Source organism: Balaenoptera physalus, assembly GCF_965194825.1.
Source record: "Balaenoptera physalus genome assembly, chromosome: 7".
Classification (NCBI taxonomy): domain Eukaryota; kingdom Metazoa; phylum Chordata; class Mammalia; order Artiodactyla; family Balaenopteridae; genus Balaenoptera; species Balaenoptera physalus.
The window spans coordinates 49,091,602-49,113,516 of NC_138886.1; the positions used below are offsets into that span (position 1 = coordinate 49,091,602).

At 45.5% G+C, this 21,915-nt stretch overlaps 2 protein-coding genes across 3 annotated transcripts in view; one reads left to right on the top strand and one right to left on the bottom strand.

The window, feature by feature from the left end:
• Positions 1-293: 293 nt before the first annotated feature.
• LOC309664935 (uncharacterized protein) lies at positions 294-1,529 on the bottom strand. The gene is made up of 2 exons (XM_082471093.1): positions 1,124-1,529; positions 294-839 (listed from the first exon to the last, which is right to left on the bottom strand). The coding sequence occupies exons 1-2, from the start codon at positions 1,526-1,528 to the stop codon at positions 390-392; spliced, it is 855 nt and encodes a 284-aa protein (XP_082327219.1). The 5' UTR covers position 1,529; the 3' UTR covers positions 294-389.
• The window catches only part of KLF9 (KLF transcription factor 9), a gene marked incomplete at its 5' end in the record, with an annotated part of 28,176 nt that continues 7,787 nt past the window's right edge, over positions 1,527-21,915 (top strand). For both annotated transcript variants that reach the window (XR_014266100.1, XM_082471107.1), the window contains one exon: positions 1,527-2,031. Coding sequence is in view for 1 of the 2 variants with exons in the window: in XM_082471107.1 (XP_082327233.1) it covers positions 1,527-2,031 (505 nt within the window). The remainder of the gene's footprint in view (positions 2,032-21,915) is intronic.

The window sequence follows — 21,915 nt, forward strand, 5'->3', positions numbered from 1 at the left end:
GAATAAATTGCACGAGGGAAGGAGAGGAATTGAGGTATCACAAAAGAAAAAATGAAGCGTTTCAAAGTAAGACTAGCCAGACAGAAGAAGGACTATGCTTTAAAACAGAACTTTTGTCAGCTCTGCATTTTTAAGTTGAATTAGTCATAGTTAATGTATTGGGTGGAAAAATTACTAAAAATCTGCCCCAAAGTATGCTGCATCCTGAAATGGAAAAACGAATTGATGCTTTCTCATTTGTGTTTATTCTTGAGCAACTTGCCCTGACATATTTAGTTGTTTTTTTAAAATTATTGACTCACTTTGCATTTATTTATCACCACTGCCCTCCCATACATATCTCGATTTTACCATCAGCAACACAAAGTACAAGGATGTGTTCAGTTTCACTACAGCTCTTCGCGTTTACAAGTGTGCAGCGCTGGCCCTCGGAATGCCCTTCTGATTGGCTGAGCCAATGTCAGTGACATCAACCAACTTACTTTTGATTGGAAGGCTGGTTGCTGGGACTGTAGCGTTTGCAGGAAGTCACTTAACTGTTTGCGAGCTGGAAAATGAAACTGAAGTTCTCTTTTGTCATAAGAAGGAACGCAACCGAGTAGGGAAGGTGTATCCCACACTCCGCAAGCTGGAACGTGAGCCAAGAGGCCTAGACCGGCTAAGGGATTAAGAGACACTCCCAAAGATGCGCGGCTGCTCCTTTCCAGCCTCCCGGCTGTTACCCTTTTAAATGTCGGCGTTCGAGGCTGTAGAGGTAGCACGAGGCATCGAAACAGAACTGTCGGATTGGCCGCACGCCTCAGTTCTAGACGCACCTCTCCACCGAAAGGCTGTTCTGACTGGCAGGGGAAGAAAGTAAACAGAGTTGAATCACCCTCCCCACTGGCCAATTGGAGGGGGTTTGGATTGTGACGTGATGGGATTCTGCGAAATTGTTACTGAGCGAGAGAATGCCGGAACGGTGCGGACCGGCAAGAGCAGGGGCTCAGAAGCCGTCAGTGGACTGGGGGAAAAGTGTCTCTTAGACCTGGCGCTTGGTCCGGCCCTTGCCACCCACGTCCGGGTGGTTGGGTGAATGTCCTGGGGCTTTGGCTCGACTGAAAAGGCGGCCGAGGGCGTGTACCTCTCTTGCAGTTTCCTCTCCCAGCGCCTCGGGGGCGTTTTCGGTCGAATAAACTTGCGACCGCCACGTGTGGCATCTTTCCAGGGGAGCCGGCTCGGAGCAGACTGTGCGCCCGTCGGGGGGATTGCGCCCGGCTCTGGGCACCGGAGGCGGCGAGAGGCGGCAGCGCGGCGGAGCCCGGGGCCGTGGATGCTGCGTGCGGAGGCGCTGCCGGTTACGTAAAGATGAGGGGCTGAGGTCGCCTCGGCGCTCCTGCGAGTCGGAAGCGCCCCGCGCCCCCGCCCCCTTGGCCGCTGCGCCGCGCTGCGCCGCGCTCATCGTCCGAGGCCAGGGCACGGCGAGCCGAACCTCCGCAGCCACCGCCAAGTTTGGCCGCGCCTCCGGGGCTGCTGTCGCCCGCACCATGTCCGCGGCCGCCTACATGGACTTCGTGGCTGCCCAGTGTCTGGTTTCCATTTCGAACCGCGCTGCGGTGCCGGAGCATGGGGGCGCTCCGGACGCCGAGCGGCTGCGACTACCTGAGCGCGAGGTGACCAAGGAGCATGGTGACCCGGGGGACACCTGGAAGGATTACTGCACGCTGGTCACCATCGCCAAGAGCTTGTTGGACCTGAACAAGTACCGACCCATCCAGACCCCCTCGGTGTGCAGCGACAGCCTGGAGAGTCCAGATGAGGATATGGGATCCGACAGCGACGTGACCACCGAATCTGGGTCGAGTCCTTCCCACAGCCCGGAGGAGAGACAGGATCCTGGCAGCGCGCCCAGCCCGCTCTCCCTCCTCCACCCTGGAGTGGCTGCGAAGGGGAAACACGCCTCCGAAAAGAGGCACAAGTGCCCCTACAGTGGCTGTGGGAAAGTCTATGGAAAATCCTCCCATCTCAAAGCCCATTACAGAGTGCATACAGGTTAGCGGCGTCTCCCTCTCCCACCCAACTCTCGGGTTAGTTAACCTTTGGCCGGGCAGCCTTCCTGGGCGTTAAAGGACACCACGCTCGGCCGAAAGGGTGCAAATACTTAGGATGAGATGCTGTTTAACTCTTTAAAATGATTGAACCGGGTAGAGACGGAAAGCTCACTCCTTAATCGTGCCCAGCCTCTAGAAGCCACGGAGAGCCTTAACCTGGCGGGCAGAGTGAGTGCCGAGTGCCAGCCGATGTGCGTGGCTTCATGGGGAGTGGTGCCGCCCCTCCCCTGTCCCGCCCCGCCCCCTCCCAGGACTCCCGCACCCGGCGACTCTGGGGCCACCCCACTTGGACAGACGCTGGCGGGGGGTTGGGGGGCACACTCAAATGGCGTATCTTTTATTTTACTGTTTTGGGATTGCCGCGAAGTGGCCGAAACCTGGAGAGAAGCGGCGCACATTATATGGAACCTTTTAGGGATGACTAAGGGCTCGGTTAGCTGTATGCTTGCTACTTTTCAGGGCTTGCCAAGGTGGTTTTAAATTTGGCCAAGAATCCCCAGAGAGGTTTAAAATAACACTGCTTCAGGTAGCAGAGAAGTTTGATCAAGTGATGGTTGGTTAACTTCACAACTAGTTAGCCTTTTTAATGAGATTTCAGAGTGGATTTTTTCCCACGTGATTTAGGTCGCACCCTCCACCCTGAATAGAGCAGTTAGTGAGGAGGTGTGGTTCTTGACGGAGGTCAAGGCTGATAACAAACGTTGGGATGTTCTGGAGGCCCCATGGAAGGGTCTCTCCCAGGGAGAGCCAAAGGCAGGGCTGATCAGATGCATGTGGCTGGTAAGACATCTGCAGTATAAAATGGGCTTTGGAGACTTATAGGAACCTTGGTCAGCCAATTCTGTTGGTTCTGTTTAACATATTCAGAAAAAGTTGGAAAGCATTGACACTTGACCATGCTGTCTCCCCATCTTTAGTAAGGTTCCTTTACAGCTGCTGTTCTGATAAGGAAGCACAGTGTTTGGTCCTCTCATGAACTCCTTTCCCTCTGTCCTATAACACCATGTTTAAGAGGAGCTTGTTGGAATTACTTGGAAAGTATTGTCGTTTTTTGGTGTAATTGTTGGTACTTTTAAGATGAGGCCCTGGGCCTGTGGTTTCAAAATGATCATTGGCTGGTTTGGTTTGGTTTTGCTTTTTTTAAAAAAGGCCACGTAACTGCATCTCATATTTTATTTCCTTTGGAAAGTGCTTCTTGTGGAGGTGGCTGCTGGCACAGGAGTAAAGCTGAATTTCCTCCTCGTGGTTAATGCAGAATCAGGTTCTGTTTGCGGCTGTCATCTAGGTTGCCATAAAACAGCACATTTTAAAGTTTGTGTCTGTTAGGTTGCTGTGCCTGGCTTGGGGGATGTGACCTTTAGCGTGGCTCCCAGGGTGAAGTAGGGGTATAATAACCAGAGGGTGTTACTCACCAACAGCTGCTGGGCGGGCCTGGCTGTGTCAGCCATGTTCCCGGAGTTCAGCTCACAGGGACACCCACTGCCACCTTGAGCAAAGGCACTTTCTCCTTCAGGGAGCTGCCCAGTTGTGCAGTTGGGGAGGCCTGCAGAGCTTCTCTGTGAGCTCCCTGAGTCTGTCCAACTCAGAAAAGCATTCTGGACCATTCTGCTGAGTGGTTTTCTCAGGCATTTATAGCAATGGCTGCTTAGGTGTGCGTGGATGCATGCTGCTCTTTAATTCTCCATGAGGCAAGTCAGCTCGGTTGTTTCAGGAGAACCTTTTACACAGTCCAGAGTGGAAAACGAAGTGAAGTGTTAATCCCATTTTATATGCTACAGTCAGTCTTTTGAAACTAGTGATGTGGTAATTGCAGGTGTCTTATTTATGTTTGGGGGCTCTGTAATGCTAGGACATGGTTGGACAAAACCCTCAGCCTCTGTAAAGACTGTCAAAAGTGTACTCCTGCTAGAGAAGGTGTGTGCAAAGGATACTCTAAATAAGAGACTTGTAGGAGGCCTCATGCGTTTGGAAGTTTCCGATTCAGCTTCCAGTTAGATTGTCTTTAGGGTGGGGTAGCATCTTGATTTAAAAATTTTTTTTTAATTTTTTAAATTTTTTGCTGGTATTAAACCCAGAAGATGGCCAAGAGATAGCAATTGGAATGTCTGTATTTTGTGAAGACTTTAAGAAGTAAAATTCCAGCCACACCCCCCCTGCTCAATGTGGCCCAACCAGAATCCCTCCTGCTGCTTGCTCCTCTCCTCCTAGAGCCTCATACAGCTGCCACTTTTATAGAACCAGTGGCTTTATTTATTTATTTATTTGTTTTGGCCACGCTGCGTGGCATGCGGGATCTTACTTCCCTGACCAGGGATCGAAGCGCAGAGTCTTAACCGCTGGACCACCTGGGAAGTCCCAGAACCAGGGGCTTTAGAAGTTGAGCCACTTAAACAAAATCGTGTTTAGTTCAGTGCAGTTATTTCTAGAGTATCCTAGGAGAAAAGACCCCTTTGAGGTGGACTGAGGTGGGTTCTCATTTGTCCTACTGTTTCCCAGTTGTGAGATGTTAACCTAGTTCCTTGAAGTCAGAGCTTGTAAACTAGAGGTCTGCTGCTGAATTTGCTTTGCTAATTTGTTTGGCTTGACCAGCACAGGGTTTGTAAAGATTTTGTTACTAACATGGAAAAATCAGGATTTCCACACAAACCCAGATTTCTGGCTTCTCTGGAAAAATCGAATGAACTGGCAATACTGGGTCTGAATTCCTGCCCAGCAACAATTGGCTTGAACTGACCGTTCTTTATATGAGGCAGTGTCCCTTATTTTAATCATTTACGTGGTCTCTGTTGGCATTTAAGTTTGCAGTCTCTTCTCTGTTTGAGCCTCAGTTTCTTAATCCACAAGATAGGGTACTATCTCTGAACTTGGATTCTTGTGCAAATATAATAATTTGTGTGTAATGGGCCGAGCTTAAAATCAGGAAACATAGGAGAAACTTATTTTTAAGTAGTACAGTACTTCACATTTTCTAATACTATGTTCAGTTTGTTTTTCTTCACCCTCTAGATCAGATATCTTCTCAGGTGATGTACCTATAAAATTTAAGTAGTGGATCCATGGTTAATCTGAAAAAAAGTACAAGGAATATGAGCTTTTCTGTCTCTAGACCTTTTGGACACTTTAGAGTGTATTTATTGTTTCTGATTAAGTATTAGGCCCATTGGAATACTTTGCCTGAAAACACGTTGAGCTTATTATTTGAAAATGCAACCAACTTTAAGTTTATCTTGGCACACCCCACATCCACACGCCGCCCCCCACATCTGAGCACACACCCCAAATTGGCCTCCACAAACCCACACCCAAACCCACTGACTCCCCAGACCCTCTCCCGCGTCCCCTCAGCCTCTCTAGGACCGTGAAAAGAAAAAAGAAAAAAGGATTAACCCAAGTTTCCTAACTTTGTGGTCACCCTGCACATGCACACAGGCACACCCACACACACATACACACACGGGGGTGTCTTTTGGAGAGGTAAACAACTGCATCCAAATTCCAGCTCAGAAGTCATCAGAACCAGCTGATGTAGAGTCATGCTAGGTTGCCATCGCAGTGATAGAAACCTTAGGCCTTATTTCCATGCCAGGTGCAATTTTACTATCTCTTTGGAGGGACTTAAATCAGCTGTCCCCAAATGGTGACAACGGGTTGAGCTTAAGGGCACTGCTTACAGGATTCTGAAAACCAGAAAGCCCTAAATCCCAATCATCACACCCCAGTTTTGTGGGAAAAATTTTAAAACAATGTATTTTTTTAATAGGGCAGAAGGAAGTTCACGAAAAACAAGGAGAGACAAGAGCTGCAAAAGCAGCCAACAGTGGCTGCTTCTGTTTCTCTTTATCCTGTTTGAACATTTCTCTGGGCTACCTAGAATATCTGGTGGAGGGGACCTGGGTAGCTCCCACCAGGGAAGTTATCCTCCAAACAGGAAATAGATTTTTCTGGCCTCTCTAGGAACACCCATCACTGGCTAGCTCTCACTCAGGCGGATTTCCTTCCCTGAGACTCAAGTTTTAAAACTTTGCTTATACAGGAGCCAGGCCTGCTCTGTGCCTCATGAACCCTTCTTCCTTAATTGCTACAAAAAGCTTTGGAGTCAACTTTTTGGTTCAGGAGAGTCTAGTACCATCAGAGGTATGAGGAGGACCCACTTCCATTACCCAGGAGGCAGGGGTTGAGGGACAGGGCAGGGTGTTGACATGGCCTCTGGGCAGCCCATTAATTAGCCCCTGCCCAGTCTTTCCCACTTGCTCTTCTTTTCATGAGTAGAAGGGAGGCCCTGTGCCTTGATCCTTAAGGAAACCTTCTCTCTGCCCCATTCTTCTTTCCATAATGGTCCCCAAAGTGATGTAGAGTGGTATTTCATAGCCTGACATGCTTCATCCAAGATATACTTACAATTAAGTCTGAGTGGGGCCTGCATAGATCATCGTTTCGCCACCTTTTCTTCCACTTTCTCTCCCCTAAGGAGATTAGCCATTTTTTCCCCTATAATTGTCCTCCCCGTGACATTTTAGTACCACAGATATACTGTAGAGCTGCTTATGTACTGTGCCCGTTTATAAGGTCACAAACCATTGTAATAACTAAGACTTTTATAACCTGCCAAAGATCCAGTCTTTGCCTGTGGCAGCGATTTCACCCCCATCCCCATCCCCAGTGAGGCTGTCTAGACCCAGGCTCATGTATCCTTCCGGGGAAAAAATGAGAGCAAAGGACTGCAGACGGGCTCTAGCTGTGGAGGATGATAGTAGCCTAAGAATTGCAAGGATGCCCTGTAGGGTTTGTTTCTGGGTTTCAGACAAGAGGCTAGAGACTCCCTTGCTTCCAAGGAAAGATGGCCCACAGCTGCTTGAGCCCCAGCTCACTGCTGGAATCTCACCCTGGGGACTGAGGCCTGTGAGGGGGCCTAACAGCTTGTTATTCCTGGTCCTGGAGGTAGGAAGGACCAGTTGCTCCCTCCTCACTTTCCCCCCGTCCTTCATCATCCTGCATCTAGCTGCCCTAGCAAGACAAAGCAGGGTTGCCTTAGAAGAACTGCTGCTGCTGGCAGGATTACTGTCTCACAACAGAACATACAAGTGGAGTAGAATTACAGGGTAAAACCATTGTTTCCCGTGATTTTCCTCTCAAATCTGTGAGTGGTGAGAAGAGAGAGGGGAGGAATGCAAGTGGGGCCTGGGTCAGGGAGGGGGAGGTACTGGAGTCCATAGCGTGCTGTTTTGATGGTAACACCCCATTACCTTCAGACGCAAAGATGTAACCTGAGGGAAATCAGTTCTGGAGACTCTGAACATAAGGGTCAGATATACATCCCTGGCTCAATTGTTGACACTTATCCTAAGAACTAGTCATTCTGCAGCGTCTGTGGGAAATTCCCCGATTGAACTTCCCAGGGAGAAACATCGTATGACATATTGGAAAGCAGCTGACAATGGTCTTCCTTAATAAGCTCATTGAGAAGAAAAGTGGGTGGGTGATTTCCCAGTATTCACTCGTTCAGGAGCCCCTAAAACAACCTGACGTCGTGCCCTGGTTAGAGTCGGATTTCTTGACCATCGTTTTGATTTCTGAATGCCTTATGATCGTGAGCATACTTGATTTAAAAAAAAAAAAAAGCCAGGTTTGTCAATTTTGTTAGTCTTGACTTCCAAAAATTTTTTCCAGTTTCTTTTTTAATTTTCTTTCCTCCTCTTGTCTGTTCTCAGGCTTGGAGAAAGAGCTTGCAGCATTCCAGGCCTCTGCTGCTAGAATCCCGACCCTCCCACCTTTTCCTAATGTTTCTCCAGCAAGCCGGGTGCCCACTGAAGAGCGTAAATTAGTGCCTAGTAATTGGTACAAAGGCACTTTCTGTTTCTATGCAGCACATGCAAAAAGGAGGGGTAAAGGAAGGAGAAAAGCCCACAGACAGTTAAAAAGGGAAAGAAATAGGATCCTCTGCCGTGGTCTTTGAGCAGTCCTGTCTCTTGCTCTGCCCCACTTTTTGTTGGGAAGTTAGTCACAGGCCTAAGCCCAACTCAGAGCACTTGGTGGCAGCAGTTGTTAGTATCAAAAGAACAGAATTTGGAGGTTGGAAGTGACCTTGAGAGGTCATCACATCCATCATTTTGTCTGTAGAAAAGTGAATGCTTTTTTTTTTTTAACCCTCTCAGATAGATGAGGATTGTTCCGTTGGGGCATTGGAGGTGCTCTGGAGGGTTTGGAAGCACACCACCAGGGTTCAAAGGCTGGCTCTCTGCCTTGGCAGGCACGCAATGCTGGGCAGAGCGTGGAAGCTACCAGAGCCTCAGTTTCCTCAGCAGCACAATGAGGACATGGGGTCCTTGGAAGTTGAAGTGCTCCAGGCTGGAGCTTAGCCAAATGGAGATCTTCCTTCACTGTGAATTCTTTGCAGTTCTTAGATTTGGATTCCTTTCCCCCATGGTCTCCTGAGGATTTCAGTCTGGTTAACATTTTTTTGTTTTGTTTTAACCTTGGTTTAAAGAGCTGCTTTGCATTAACCAAATTAATGGAGTGAAGGGGCAGAGGTGGAGTCAGTCGGGGGACCTCTGCCCTTTTATTATGGGAGCAGCACCCTGAAACAGTCGAAGGCCATTGCTTGTGAGATTTCCTACTCCTCCCTTCCTGGAGCCCTCCCGAAACTTTAATACCTTTTTGGTGCATTAAGGCCAGGAGCAGACATTTGTCTTATCCCAGCCTCAAACAGTCCCCTCAGCAAATAATAGGACTAACGTTATTATTCATAGAGAATGCCTTTCCCACTAAGGGAGTGAGAGGCATTCATTTTTCATGCGTGGGATTTTCCAAGGCATCCTTTCCATTTGTGCTTAAAGCCCATGTTTACAATGGTGCACCCGCAGGCTTCCCTTGTAATCTCAGTTTGTCAGCCTTTCGCGTCCTGAGATGAGAATTGAACATCTGGATCTGAAATCTAAAGGTTCTAGAGCTGCAAGAACCAGTAAGCTCACCATCTAAGCCCAGGACCACTGGCCATTTGAATTTTTTTTTTAACCAAAATTGAAAATGATCGCAAATTTGAACAGCAGAATGGAATTCAGCCCTGATTGAGCCCCCTTTTTTTTTTTAAAGTGAGGACTTTATTTAAATAGATTAAAATAAAGAGATGGGAGCTTAAGTCATACAAAATTAATGACAAGGATTTGAAAAGCAGGCAGCAGTATTTTGTATTAAACAAAGTGTGAACGTTTTTCCATGGCAAGTCTCCGTTGTTTCAGAAGTGCCTCCCAGAGGACCTGACTTGAACCAAAGTGGGGCAGTGAGGCAGGCAATAGACAAAAGCACAAAAATTCTACCTGAGAATTATGGACATTTAAGAACTGGAAGGAATCTTACAGATCCTCTTTCATCAAAGAGATGGAGGTTTCACCATCTCTCCCTTCCAGGGAGCCAGCTTTGATGAGACGGAGGCAGTCAGAAAAGCAGAGTAAGGCCTGTGAGAAGGAAACCAGCCCACCCTAAGGAACTTGAATATGAGGGGTCTCCAGAGAGGTCTCTACCTTCAGCAGGGAGGCAGTAGGTAGAGCCAGTAGAACACGGGCTTAGGGGTCCCTCAGACCTGTGTTTGAATCCTGCCTCTGCCACTTTCTAATTATGAGAACTCTCTGAGCCTCAGTTTTCCCATCTGTAAAATGGAGTTCAGTAATTATATATTCATAGAGTTTTTATGAAACTTAGTTCAGATGAGGTATTTAATGCATTTAGCACAGTGTCTCCATATACTAAGTATTACAATTAAAAATAATCTACATGTGTTGGCCAGAAGCCCTTGAGGTGCTTAGAATTTTTGTTTACAGTTCCACATTAATCCAGCAGCAGCTCATTCATTTAAATAATACTTGTTATTGAGTAACTGTTACATGCAAAGAGCTGTGCTAGATGTTGACAGCAGGTACTGTGAATGTTGTGGATAATAATAGTGTTGATAGTAATAATAGTTATAAATTATTAATACTAGTAATAATGCTATTAATAGTGATAATAATGAAGCATCCAGCATGTATTACACTCCAAGTTCCAAGCCAAATGGTTTACACACATTGTTACATTTAAACTCCCAGAAGTCCTATGTGATAGGAAGGTACTCTTATTCTCATTTTATAGGAGGAATTGGAGTTAGTTAACTTAGTCCAAGGTTACTCTGAAGTTTTCCTAGTATGTTTCTAGGTGCTTGGAGTTGCACCATGAATGGTTGTTGACGAGGACTCCTTGGGTTTTTGCCAGTGGTAAGAGACCCTGTGTTTTGCATGGCTCTCTTGGATTTGGCCCCAAAGCCACCATTGTCTCTACTCTTGGGTTCTAGCTCTGGCTTCTGGTTTGTTTTTATGAAGCTTGGTGAGGAATACCTTCAGAAATCATGAACCTGGCCAAACCTATCCTGTATTTTCCAGTAGCTATCCAGAACCTTCATCCTTCCAATTGAAAAAGATCCCAGTTGTGGGTCCACAGCTGTTTTAATCAAGCCTCTTGGTTGTAAGGAACAGAACCCAAACTTGGACTGGCTTAGTAAAAATGAGAACTTTATAGGTTGCCATTTCCACCACCTTTGGGGTAGCTCTGGTGTTAGGGATCTCTGGATACAAGTGGTCAGTGCCTTCCTCTCTCCCTGGCCCAGCCTTGCTCTCCTCTGCTTTGGCTTCATTCACCGGCAGGCTGTCTCTGAAGGGTGGTAAGATAGCTGCCAGCAGTTCGGACTCCCATCCTGCTAATTCAGCAAGCCCTGTGGAAAGACAGTTCCCCTTTCCTAATGATTCCAGCAAAAGTCCCAGGCTTCAAGCTTCAGAACACAGAATTTTGTGCCTGTCCCTGAACTCAGTCACTGTGGCACAGCTGGGTCACATCCAACCTCTGGGCCTGGGGTGTGGGGTCGCCTGTCTGGAATTACGTAAACTCAGAGTGAGGAAGGAATGGTTTCTAAAAGGAAATTCAAGGTGTGCTGTTTATTACCCCAAAGAGGCAATAGGTGCCAGACAGGCAAAACCAACAGCTGTTCATTCGATCCACCCATTTAGAACTACAGACAGGATATTCCCAAAAGCAGAGTTTGACAAAATGAGAGACAGGTTGGTATGACAATAATTTTTCTCATTTTTCTCCCCTTTGAAGAGAAAGAGCTCTGAACTCTCTCTGGAGTTCAACCTATAAGATAATTGTATACTAAATGGTCTTTGTAGAAGATAGATTATTTCAACACGTATTTCTTATGGTCAGGCCCAGCCCCATAGGCCCTGCTCAGTGGATGTTCTAGAAGCCAGTACCCAAAGCCTCACACGGAACACGTATAGCGGCAACAATGTGATCAGCGGCACCGTTCACTTGGTCTTAATTCCAGCCGTCTGACTGTTTTAATGCCCAGAGAAATGACTTGTGTTTACGTGAACATTTGTCACCCTGTGTGCTGATAGAGAGGCCTTGCCTTTACAAAGATGGGCTGTTTGTATGGTGGTTCCCACTGGGATTCAGAAATCTACCCGGTGTACATGATGCCCAGCAAAAACACCGCAATAAATTGTAAGAGGCAAAAATTAGATCTTAACAATAACTTAAAAAAACATACAAAAATGACTTAAATCCCTATGCTGTCATAATTCTACAGTAGTTTTGTACCATTGCTGTTTTAATGAAAATAAGCAGAATGACAACCAAACAGCTGCTTTCCCTCTTGGGTGTTGCAATTCATACCCACGGCCAGCCACAAGATGCCTGTCTGCTGAGCATTACCCACCGAAGCGGGGGTTCCCAGTGTGAAAGAGACACAGGCTGCACCTCTGACCTGAGTCATTTTTTCCCATTGCCCTGCTTGCTCCCAAACTTCAAAGCGCTGTCCAGGAACGCCTGCCCCAGGAGGGCTGAGGGAGTCAGGCAGGGGCTGTTGGGTAAGAGCTGGACAGCTCAACCCTGCCGTTCTTCGTGGTCTTTGGTGACAAACACCAGACTGTATGAATTAGTGGCTCACTCTGTAAAAGCTGGAAAAATGATGTGATGATGGCGCATGTGGCATGTGTGAGTAGGATCTGTGGTCGTCGCAGCCTTACTCTCGTGCCAGCCGTGTACAGAGGTTGAGCCCAGAGAGAAACAGCTGGAAACCTGATGCTGGAGCAGCGTCACTAGTCACTCTGGGTCACTGCCGTGAGTGCCGTGACCTGGGTGGCAGGTAGAGGAGGCATGCACTAACCAGACGACAGTCTCCTGTGTTTTCCTGGTTTGCTCATTGTCTTTTCTGAGCCAAAGAGAACTGAGTTCTCTTGAGCCCCCCTGCCCTCCCCACCATTTCTGCTGTTGGTGGACAAACCTCATCCTGGCAATTTGGGGTCTCTCAGTCTCTTTTGTGTTCAGTTTTATTCTCTTTTGGGTACATAGTCACAAAATCGGAGTTCTCTCTGTCTCTCCTTTTGCCTCTTTCTCCTGGGAGTGATCTGCTTAGTAGGCAGGAGCCTCATCTCTTCTTCCGGCATCATGGAAGGTCTGTCCATGTTGCGTGCCATCCTCTGACCTTGCTGGTCTCCCCCAGGGTGTCATATACCAGCTTGGGTCCTGGTCCTCACATGCGACATTAGGAGGGGTGGAAACTTAGGCAAACACTTGAGACCCCTTTCTCAGTGTGGCTACCCAACTCCTCAGGTGCCCTGGTGTGTGTGGCGACTTCCCTAGAGAGGCTCAGACAGGCTCCAGGCATGCCGTGGGCCAGGCAGCAGTGGTCGCGCCTCTGGGACTGCCCAAGACTGCTTCTAATAGGAGAGTCCAGAACGCTTGCACTTCTCAGACCTCTGCATCTGTTCCTTAAACACAGCTCCTCCAATTTCTCTCCCTATAGCTCAGGTCTTGCTACAAAGCTCTGGCAAATTAAGAGAATTTGAGAATTTCAGGGTCTGCTTTACATTTTTAAAACTCTATTTTGAAACCTCAAGCTTAGCAGCAACTTACTTGTTTTAAACTGTCTCTTCCCTCCCCGAGGCAATGCATCTGGAAAGGAGGGCCTGGGAGTAAGAGGATTAGAAAAACACAGGAAAAAGGCAGTCTCTACATTTAGTTAAGGTCTGTGTTCTGCTCTCACCTCTAACCTTGTTCTGTGCTCAGAACTGAAGCAAGAATTTGAAAACCGGTTCTAAGGATGTCCTTGGGCGAGTCATTGGCTCTCTGAGTCGGCTTCATCTGAAACAGGATGGGTTTGAATTAGGTGGTCATAAAAATAACCCAGAATGCAAAGATTCAAAGACTCTACGTTCTCAGCATAGCTTTGCCCTCAAGCTTACATATCCTGTTCAATGTTTAGTGCCTAGTAGGTTATTTATTTACTATTTCTCTTTTCCACAAAGAACTGGGCAGAGGCAGTACAGGCTGGGGTGGGAGGAAGAATGCAGTCGTGGGGATTGGCTAATCTGGGCCTGGACCTAGCTGTGTGGACGTGGGGAGGTCACCTCACCTCTCTGCCATTTCAGAGTTGCTGAGCTGGGGGCCAGGTAATGGAGACATCAAGGCAAAATGATATATTTCTTGCTGGGTTGAGAACCTAAAGAGTCAAGACGCTATTGTCTGTCATCTTCATTTCTGAGGTCCTGGCACATGTGCCACCTCACAGATCAGTTGAGGTTGGGAATGTGCAAGCAATATTGGGACAGGCTTGCTTCCAAATAGCTAGGCACCAGCTTCCAGTGAGGAAGTACTGCATGACAGATGTTGCAGACACCCACTTCCCAGTTCAGAACCTCAAGTATGGAGGCAGGCTGCTTTCCACAGATAACCACAGGGACCAGGAAGTAAAATCTCACGTCCAAACTCTATAGTGACTCTGTTGTATCAACAATGAAATATAAAAGGAAACCAAATCACAAGAAGGATTCAGAGAGAGAGGCCAGGAGCAAACCATAGTGTGATGGGACGGCATTCAGGCAGGGTTCTTCTAAAGCTATCAAGAATGTTTATCGTTTTAGGACATCTACCTGTGTAGGTAGTAGCAACATTTCTGGCGGACAGGAGGCTTTTAATTTCTTGATTTTTGAGTTTGATATTAATTGGAATGACTTATGCAGGGAAATGTAGAATTGGCTGTACCCAGACGGTGCAAGTGTATGGGTGCTTCTGCACTTGGGTGTGGAAATGAAGAACAGTAAAGCAAAGCTCACATTTTTGTACCTGCAAGTTAGCATTGCTCTCCCATGGGGAATGAGGACCGATGATAATGGACAATGGGGTGTCAATGGCTTCCGGTTGCGGCAGTTGTGCGGGCTGGTGCTCCGCCAGGAACGCTGCACTGGGCTCTGGGCTTTGTGTGTCTGCGCCTCTTTCTCACCCTGCTTCCTAAGGAGCCTGCTCCTTGGTGGGGCAGCCCTGCCATCACTGCCTGTGTCACTTGGTATCTGAAGGGAGATTCCTGTCTCTTCTCACGGGCCATTTTCCTTTCACGTACGGAAAAAGGAGAGGAGGAGGTGGGGGAGGAGTGAGAAAACACATGTAGTTTACTCTGAAAGTTTCTCACTTTCTAACAATTTGAGAAGGAAGCAGAAGGATTCTTTGCCTTTCTTTGGTCTTGGACCCTGGAGTCTATTTCTCAATAGAGTGTAAACCACCCACCCCTCGAATGGAATAGGATCTTGATCAACCCATTGGTGGAAAAATTTGAACTCATATGCATCATCGTTACCTTTGTTTTGTGTAAGACTTTTCTGACTTCTCATTATAAAAGAAATTTGTACTTGCTTAAAAAAATCAGAAAACATAGGGGAAAATTACAAAAAGAAGTAGAGGTTATCCCCTCACCTGTAGATAAATATTGTTCATATTTTGCATATATTCTTCCAGGATTTTTCCTCTCCTTAGATGTTCACACACATACACAGCAGATCATGCACTGCTCTTTTCACTTAGCCGTGTATTGCTAACATCTTCTGTATAGAATAATCTAGTACCTTTTTAACAGGCACATATTATTCCACTGTATGGAACACTAAAGTATTAAACCAGTTCTTTATTGTTAGACATTTAGGTTGTTACCGAGTTTTACCTTTTATAAACAATGCTGGTATCCTTGTATATTTTTGTGTTGCTCCCTAATTGTTACCACAAATAATTCCTGGACAAATGTATTGCCAGGTGATCCTGGAACAATTATAATTTCCACCCATGCCTATTTCCTCATGCCACCATCAATGATAGGTATATGAACATACTTTTTAACACTTTTACCAGCCTGATGTGTATTTCATTGGTGTCTTGATTGGCATGTTTTGATTACTTATGAGATTGACTATATTTTCATATATTTATTAATTGGCTGTTGGTATTTCTTATTTTATAGATTACTTATTTGCATCCTTGCCCAATTTTATGAAGTTGGGCTATTCATTTTGATTTGCTAGTGTCCTTTCTGTACCACAGATTTTAACCTTTTGTCATAGGCTGCAATTTCCTTTATTCGTTCACTGTTTTAGTTCTTAAATTTTTTTACTTATATGTGCGTGTGTGTGTGTGTGTATGTATATGTATCTTACCATGCAGAAGTTTAACATTTTCAAGTATTTTAAAACTATCCTTCAAATAGGATACTGCCTTTGATTTCATGTTTAGGAAGTCTCTCCCTATTCCAGGATTCTAAAAATATTCACCTATATTTTCTTTTACCTTTATGGTTTTATTTTTTACATTTACGTGTACAGTAAATGTAAAAAATTCCATTTGGAATTTAAGTGTAAGGTATAAGGGTAGGAATCCAGATTTAATTTTTTTTTCTTTTTTACCAGATATCTATGCCATTTATTGAATTAAACATTCTTTTCTTCACTGATTTGAAATGCCCATCCCTATAGTCCTGGGTTTATCTTCAGACTTGACTCTGCTCCACTGATTTGTCTTTTCCTGTGCTGGTATCACACTATCTTAATTTTTGCAGCTTTAATCATACATTTTAATAACTGGTATTGCAAGCGCTCATTTATTATTGTTCTATTCCAGAATTTTCTTGGCAAGTTGAGCGTATTTATTCTTCCCAATGAACTTTAAAATAATTTTGTCAAGTTCAAGAAAAAAGAATGTCTATGGTGTGTGTTAATTTCATAGATGAATTTGTACAGAATTGCCATATTCAGAACACTGGGTCTTACCATCCAAGAACATGGGAAATGTCCCATTTATTCATTTCCTTTCATATCGTAGTTTTATGATTTTCTTCATGCAGGTCCTGAATTTTATTGGTAGGCTTACCCTGACTGACTGTGGTTACCATATAAGAAAACCATTGTTCTTTTGTATATTTACACCTATGAATGCATTTTTTTCTCCATTTTTTTTATTGAAGTATAGGTGATTTACAGTGCTGTGCCAATCTCTGCTCTGCGTTTTTAATTTTTGTTATCTTAGACTTTCCAAATAGGAAGTTGTATCAGTTGCAAGTAATTCTTATTTTGCCTCCTCCTTCCCACAATTTACTTCTTAATTTGTTATTTACGTGCAGTCACTAGCATTTCCTGAACAACATTACATAGCTATAATGATCGGGGCAGGAGTCCATTCCTGCCTTGAGCTTGACCTCAGTGGGAATGCTGCCTTCATTTTACTATTGACCCTGCTGGGGAAAGGTTTGAATCTATATTTTCTATCCTGTTAAGGAACTATTTTGTTTTCCTAAAAGCTTTTATTAGGGATGGATGTTGAATTTTATCAGATATTGTTCTGCATTTATAAAGGCAAGATATGAGTGTGGGTGGGGGTGAATTTAACCTATTAAATGACGTGTAATATCATTATGATTTTCCAATATCAAATTATCCTTTTATCTCTGGACTCCTAGTTGCTTTTTTGTAATTAAGAAAAACACTATTTTTCCTCAAGAAACAGCCTTGCTTTTGTACATCTGTGCGAAGCTATGATTATTAATTGACATTTTTAGAGTTCTATTTTGAAAAGGAGGCCCAATTCCCTTAGATTTGTTTTACTAGATTGGGTTACTTCTGCTCAAAGCAGTGGAAGCTTCAGAGTTGGTATTTTTAACCCTCTTAAACCCAATTAAGTTTAGCCCATTTGGGGCTCTTCCGTGGAATTGTGGGAGGGGAAGAGAGAGAATCAGAGGCGGGAGGGGGAGGGTCTAGACCCTAGGCCAGGACTGCACTGGCTGTCCATCTGAGCTCTGGGGAGCTTGGACAGGGCTGGATATATCCAGTTAGCAGTCCCCGTACTTGTCCTCGTTCTCCCTCTATATGAAAAACTCACCACTGTTCATTTCACGACTTTGCCGAAAAGAATAAGCTTCACTTGACATCATCAACTAATCACCGGGTGGGGTGGAGGCTCCTTAAAAGCAATGAGCCATCAAGGTAGCGAGTGCATAGCCAGAAGGCCCCCCCTCCACTTCTCTTGAACCCACTGGAGACCCAGGAGAGTTCTGGAGACCTGACCTCTCTCTGCAAAGAAAGCCTTTTACACGTTTGATGCAGTGTTCAGTAGCCGTTTTGATCCAGTGTGTTTTATACTCAGAGCTGAGTCTGTCAGTGAGAGGCGCTGAGCTTGTTGCTGAAGGGGAAGGGAAGTGGTATATAAATAATGAGAATGCACAGAAACTTGTGCTGTTACCAGCTCTGCTCCAGTAAAGCAGACTGTATTGTGTCACTGCTTCTGGGTGTGTTTTCCTGTGAAGGCCAGAAATAAAGCACAAGTACATGTCTGTTCTTTTTTATTTATTTTTTTCCCCCAGGAGGATGGTAACTCTCTCATTAATACGAAAGACAAGTTTAAGTATTCCTTAATTGATAGTTGCTTTACCATATGATTTGTTCTGTATAAAGAAGGTTAACCATTCTTTTGGGGACCTTAGCCTTGAGCTAAAGGAAGGGCCTGACTTGATTTACCCCCGGCTGCAGGATGAAGGGCAAATCCCAGCCCTCCTAAGCCCTCTCTTTTCCACTCTGCACATCATCTCTGGTCCCATTCAGCCTGAAAATCTCTTCCCTCTCTACATATGATTTCCCCATTCCATACTTTCTTAGGTTCAAAACACGTATCTTTTTCTAGATACCTTAATATGTGTCTATCATTAACTAACATGTGGAAATGCATCCTATAGTAGGTTGTACGCAAACTCTCCACTGGGTTAAAGAGGTGGATGATTTCAAAGGGCTGCAAATTGCAAATCCCCAAGAAGAATCCAGGTCCCCTGAACACACACTGCTTGGCTGGCACGGTGTTTCATCAAGTGTTGAATTTGAATGCCTTTATGTGTGGAAAGCACTCCCCAGTTGGCCCCAGATTCCTCTACAATCCATGGTCTCATATACTTGGCATTTCACCCACTTTTATTATGTGTCTGGCTCCTGTAGACATTTGGATTTACAAATTCTGGTGTACACTAGATAGAAATTCAGGCCTGCAGATTGAGATCAGGGGTCAGCCAACTTTCTATAAAGGACCAGATAGTAAATATTTTAGGTTTTGTGGTCCGTACGATCTCTTATCACTACTCAACACTGCTGTTGTAGTGAAAAGGCAGCCATAGGTAATACATAAACAATGAGTATGATTGTGTTTCAATGCACCTCTGTATGTGGACATGAAAACCTGAATTTCATAAAACTTTCTCCTGCCACAAAATATATTACTGTTCGATTTTTTTCAACCATTTGGTAAAAACTAAGTATAGGAATGGTGTTTATTCCAGCAGGTGAGATTTGACCTATGGTCCATAGTTTGCTAACCCCTGACTTAGATCATTGACCAAAAGCCCCTAATGCTTTTCCAAAGGATCCGAGAAAACTCAAAATGATCCTAGAGCTTTTAGACCAGCAACTCACTTCCAAGTAGATCTATTTTTAAACGCTTGGAAACTGTAAGCTTGAATTATACACGTTATATGAATCTAACAAAGGCTACTGTTGGCTCTTATTTGCTCTGGGCTCTGTGGGTGGCCCTGTCGTCTCTGAAGCACTCAGGGAAAAGGATGCTAGGTCAATGACAGCACCTGGATTAGAAGCAATGAGAACAATCACATGACAACTATGAGGGGCAGTGAAGAGAGTGTAGCCATGAGCTAGACCGAAAGTGAATCCAATGGGAATGGACCCTGATTACACTTGAAATCTTTGTAAATCATAAGCGTAAATACTTAATAGCTCTCCAGTACCTGCAGCTGATTCAGGCTTCATGACGATTTTCCACTGGCTATCACTTCCATCTTGTTGAAACAAGGGGTGCCTTATTTCTTTTCCAGTCTTAGCACACAGTAGAGTGGTCTTCTGACCCATTTTTCCCACAGTGGACACAGATCCGTTCAAATAAATTAATCTCCCCTCATGACTCGCTTGAAAGAAACATGTGCCAGTGAATAACTAAACCACATCACCACTCCTTCAAGGAAACCGCCTCTGATGGGTGTCTGTCCTAACAAGTGTTGAGAAAACACGGAACTTCTCCTTGTCGTCGCTTTCCTCCCCACCAAATCATCAAGCAGTGGAGAGAGGGCTCCAGGAAAGGGACAACAGACAGGGGTTTTTGGTCTGTTTTTTTTTTTTTTTTACAACTTATCACGCTATGAATTCTAACTCTTCATTATATTTTATTTTTTAACATAACATGTTTAAAGAACACTTCTCCCATAGATTCTTCGTTTGGGTTAGTGAGGACTTGGCTGCAGTCTGATTCAGAAATAGCCCGGAAATATTCCTGTGATCTGGGAACTTCTGAGCAGGATTTGGTCCCCTGCGCGACCTGGAAGATGAACACACACGCACAGAGTTGAGGCATTTACTAAATGCTTGGCAGCACAGGTAGCACGGAGGTCAGACGGGACGTTGTCCTTGCCCAGGGAAGCTCAACCTTGTTGGGTTATGATAGCCTGCATTTCGCCTTTTGCTCAGAAGTTCTGCTGAACTGGGTAAAAATGCTTTTTAATCCAACAGAAGTTGCAAAAGTGTAGTTTTCAACTCCACGTCATTGGATTTTTCAGAGGGTTCAGTCTGAAGCTCTTCTTTTCCTCTCTCTCTCTCTCTCTCTTTTTGGCCCTGCTGGAGACTCTGAGCGTCCTCGGGCATCATCCACCTTGGGTAGGGCTCAGGATTCACTGGCTTGCTATCGCCTCTTGCTGCTGTGACTCTTCAGCTTAGAGCTCAGCGAGGAAGTATTTATACTTAGACCTGTGTATAGTGAATCTGTTTATACAAATTTGTTTTGCCCACATCAGGTTTCCCATAAGAACAGGTAGGTTGTATGTGGCGTGATGGCCATACCTCTGCTTAGAGAACAGCAAATAAAACCTTAGTCACGAAGGTGATAGAGGTATTTTGTTGTTATTATCTTTATTTTCACATCTCTGGCACAGGTTAGGAGAAGCTGGGGGAAAGGAATCATTTTTGGATGACTCAGATGCACCCCGCTGGGCAGCTCCCAGCCCTTTGAGCCTCTCTCTGGGTTCCAGGAAGGTGGGGACAGGAGTGAGAAAAGATTCACTCCTCACACCTACCTAAGGAGTGTCTGGAGAGTTCTGTGGAAACCAGAGTCTGTGCCCTGAGTCTGTGAAGCAGCTGCTTTGGGCTGTGCTTGGAAAGGTGTGAGGAGTAGGCAGGCAGGTGCTCAGAGCTGGGGGGTGGTGACAGTCACTCACAAGAAGAGCAAGCAAGACTCTGATCTTAAGCAGCTCCTTCTGCCTGTCGGCTTGTGTGTGTCCTGCCCAACAGACACGGACACAGACTCTCCCCTGCCAATCCAGGGGTCGGGAGGCCCCCAGTGCTGGCCTGGTCATGTCTGGAGGGCGGGGCTTAGCTGCGTTTTAAGTGGGACAGGGAGGCAATAGCGTGCATCTGAGGAGAGCAACCGTAATGGGAGGGATGTGGAAACCCTGACAAGTGTTAAGCCTCATCTGTAAAATGGGCCGCCTCCGTGGGGTGTCCTGTAAGAAGTCAGTGAGATAATGCATGTGCAACCCTTAGTGCTGTGCCTGCGCTTATGTTATTTTAGAATAATGTGAGCTCTTCTTTTATGAGAAATATGGAAGAAACTGGGATTGTTTCAACTAGACCAGAAAAGATTAGAGAATGGCGTGATAGCAGTCTTCAGATAGTTAAGGGATTATTAGGTGGCAGAGGGAAAAAACTAATTTTTAGTGTTAAGACAGTATAACTTCGCAGGAAGGCAGGTTTCACATCAATAAGAGTGTTTATCACAGGGATGCTCAGAAACAAGCAGGCTTCCTCGGCAGGTAAGGGGCTCTGCCGCCGGAATTGCTCAGGCAGAGGCTGGGTGGCCAAACATTCAGGAGCTTAAGGGGAGATGCCTGCCTCTGGTGGGAGGTTGGTTGGATTAGATGCCCCAGTTCTCTTCCATCTGTACGATGCCAGGAAATTTAGCAAAGGACTAAGGTTTTTGACACCTTGGAAAGAACTCGTGAAACCAGCAACCGCGTAGACAAAAACTGGAAAATATAGTTTCCAAGGCTCTTGGGGATCCATTGGGTACAAATAGCAAGCTCATTTACCTAGAGAAGACGATTCTCAGCAATTTCTTCGTGGTATTACTTCGTTAGGGCTGCCATGACAAAGTACCACAGACTGGGTGGCTTAAACAACAGAAATTTATCTCTCACCGTTTTGGAGGCTGGGAGTCCAAGCTTAAGATGTTGGCAGAGTCAGTTTCTTCTGAGGCCCGTCTCCCTGGCTTGTAGCTGGCCATCTTCTCCCAGCATCTTCACACAGCCTTTCCTCTGCGAGTCTGTGACCTAATCTCCTCTTCTTATAAAGCTACCAGTCATTCGATTACATGACCTCATGTAACCGTAATCACCTCTTTAAAGACCCTATCTCCAAATACAGCCACATTCTGAGGTACTGGGGGT

Excerpts from the sequence above, each read along its gene's own strand:
- LOC309664935 (XM_082471093.1), bottom strand. The coding sequence starts at position 1,528 with ATGGTGCGGGCGACAGCAGCCCCGGAGGCGCGGCCAAACTTGGCGGTG. Across the intron at positions 840-1,123 it reads GAGAGGAAACTGCAAGAGAG|TCAGAACAGCCTTTCGGTGG; the intron begins GTACACGCCCTC and ends TTCCCCTGCCAG.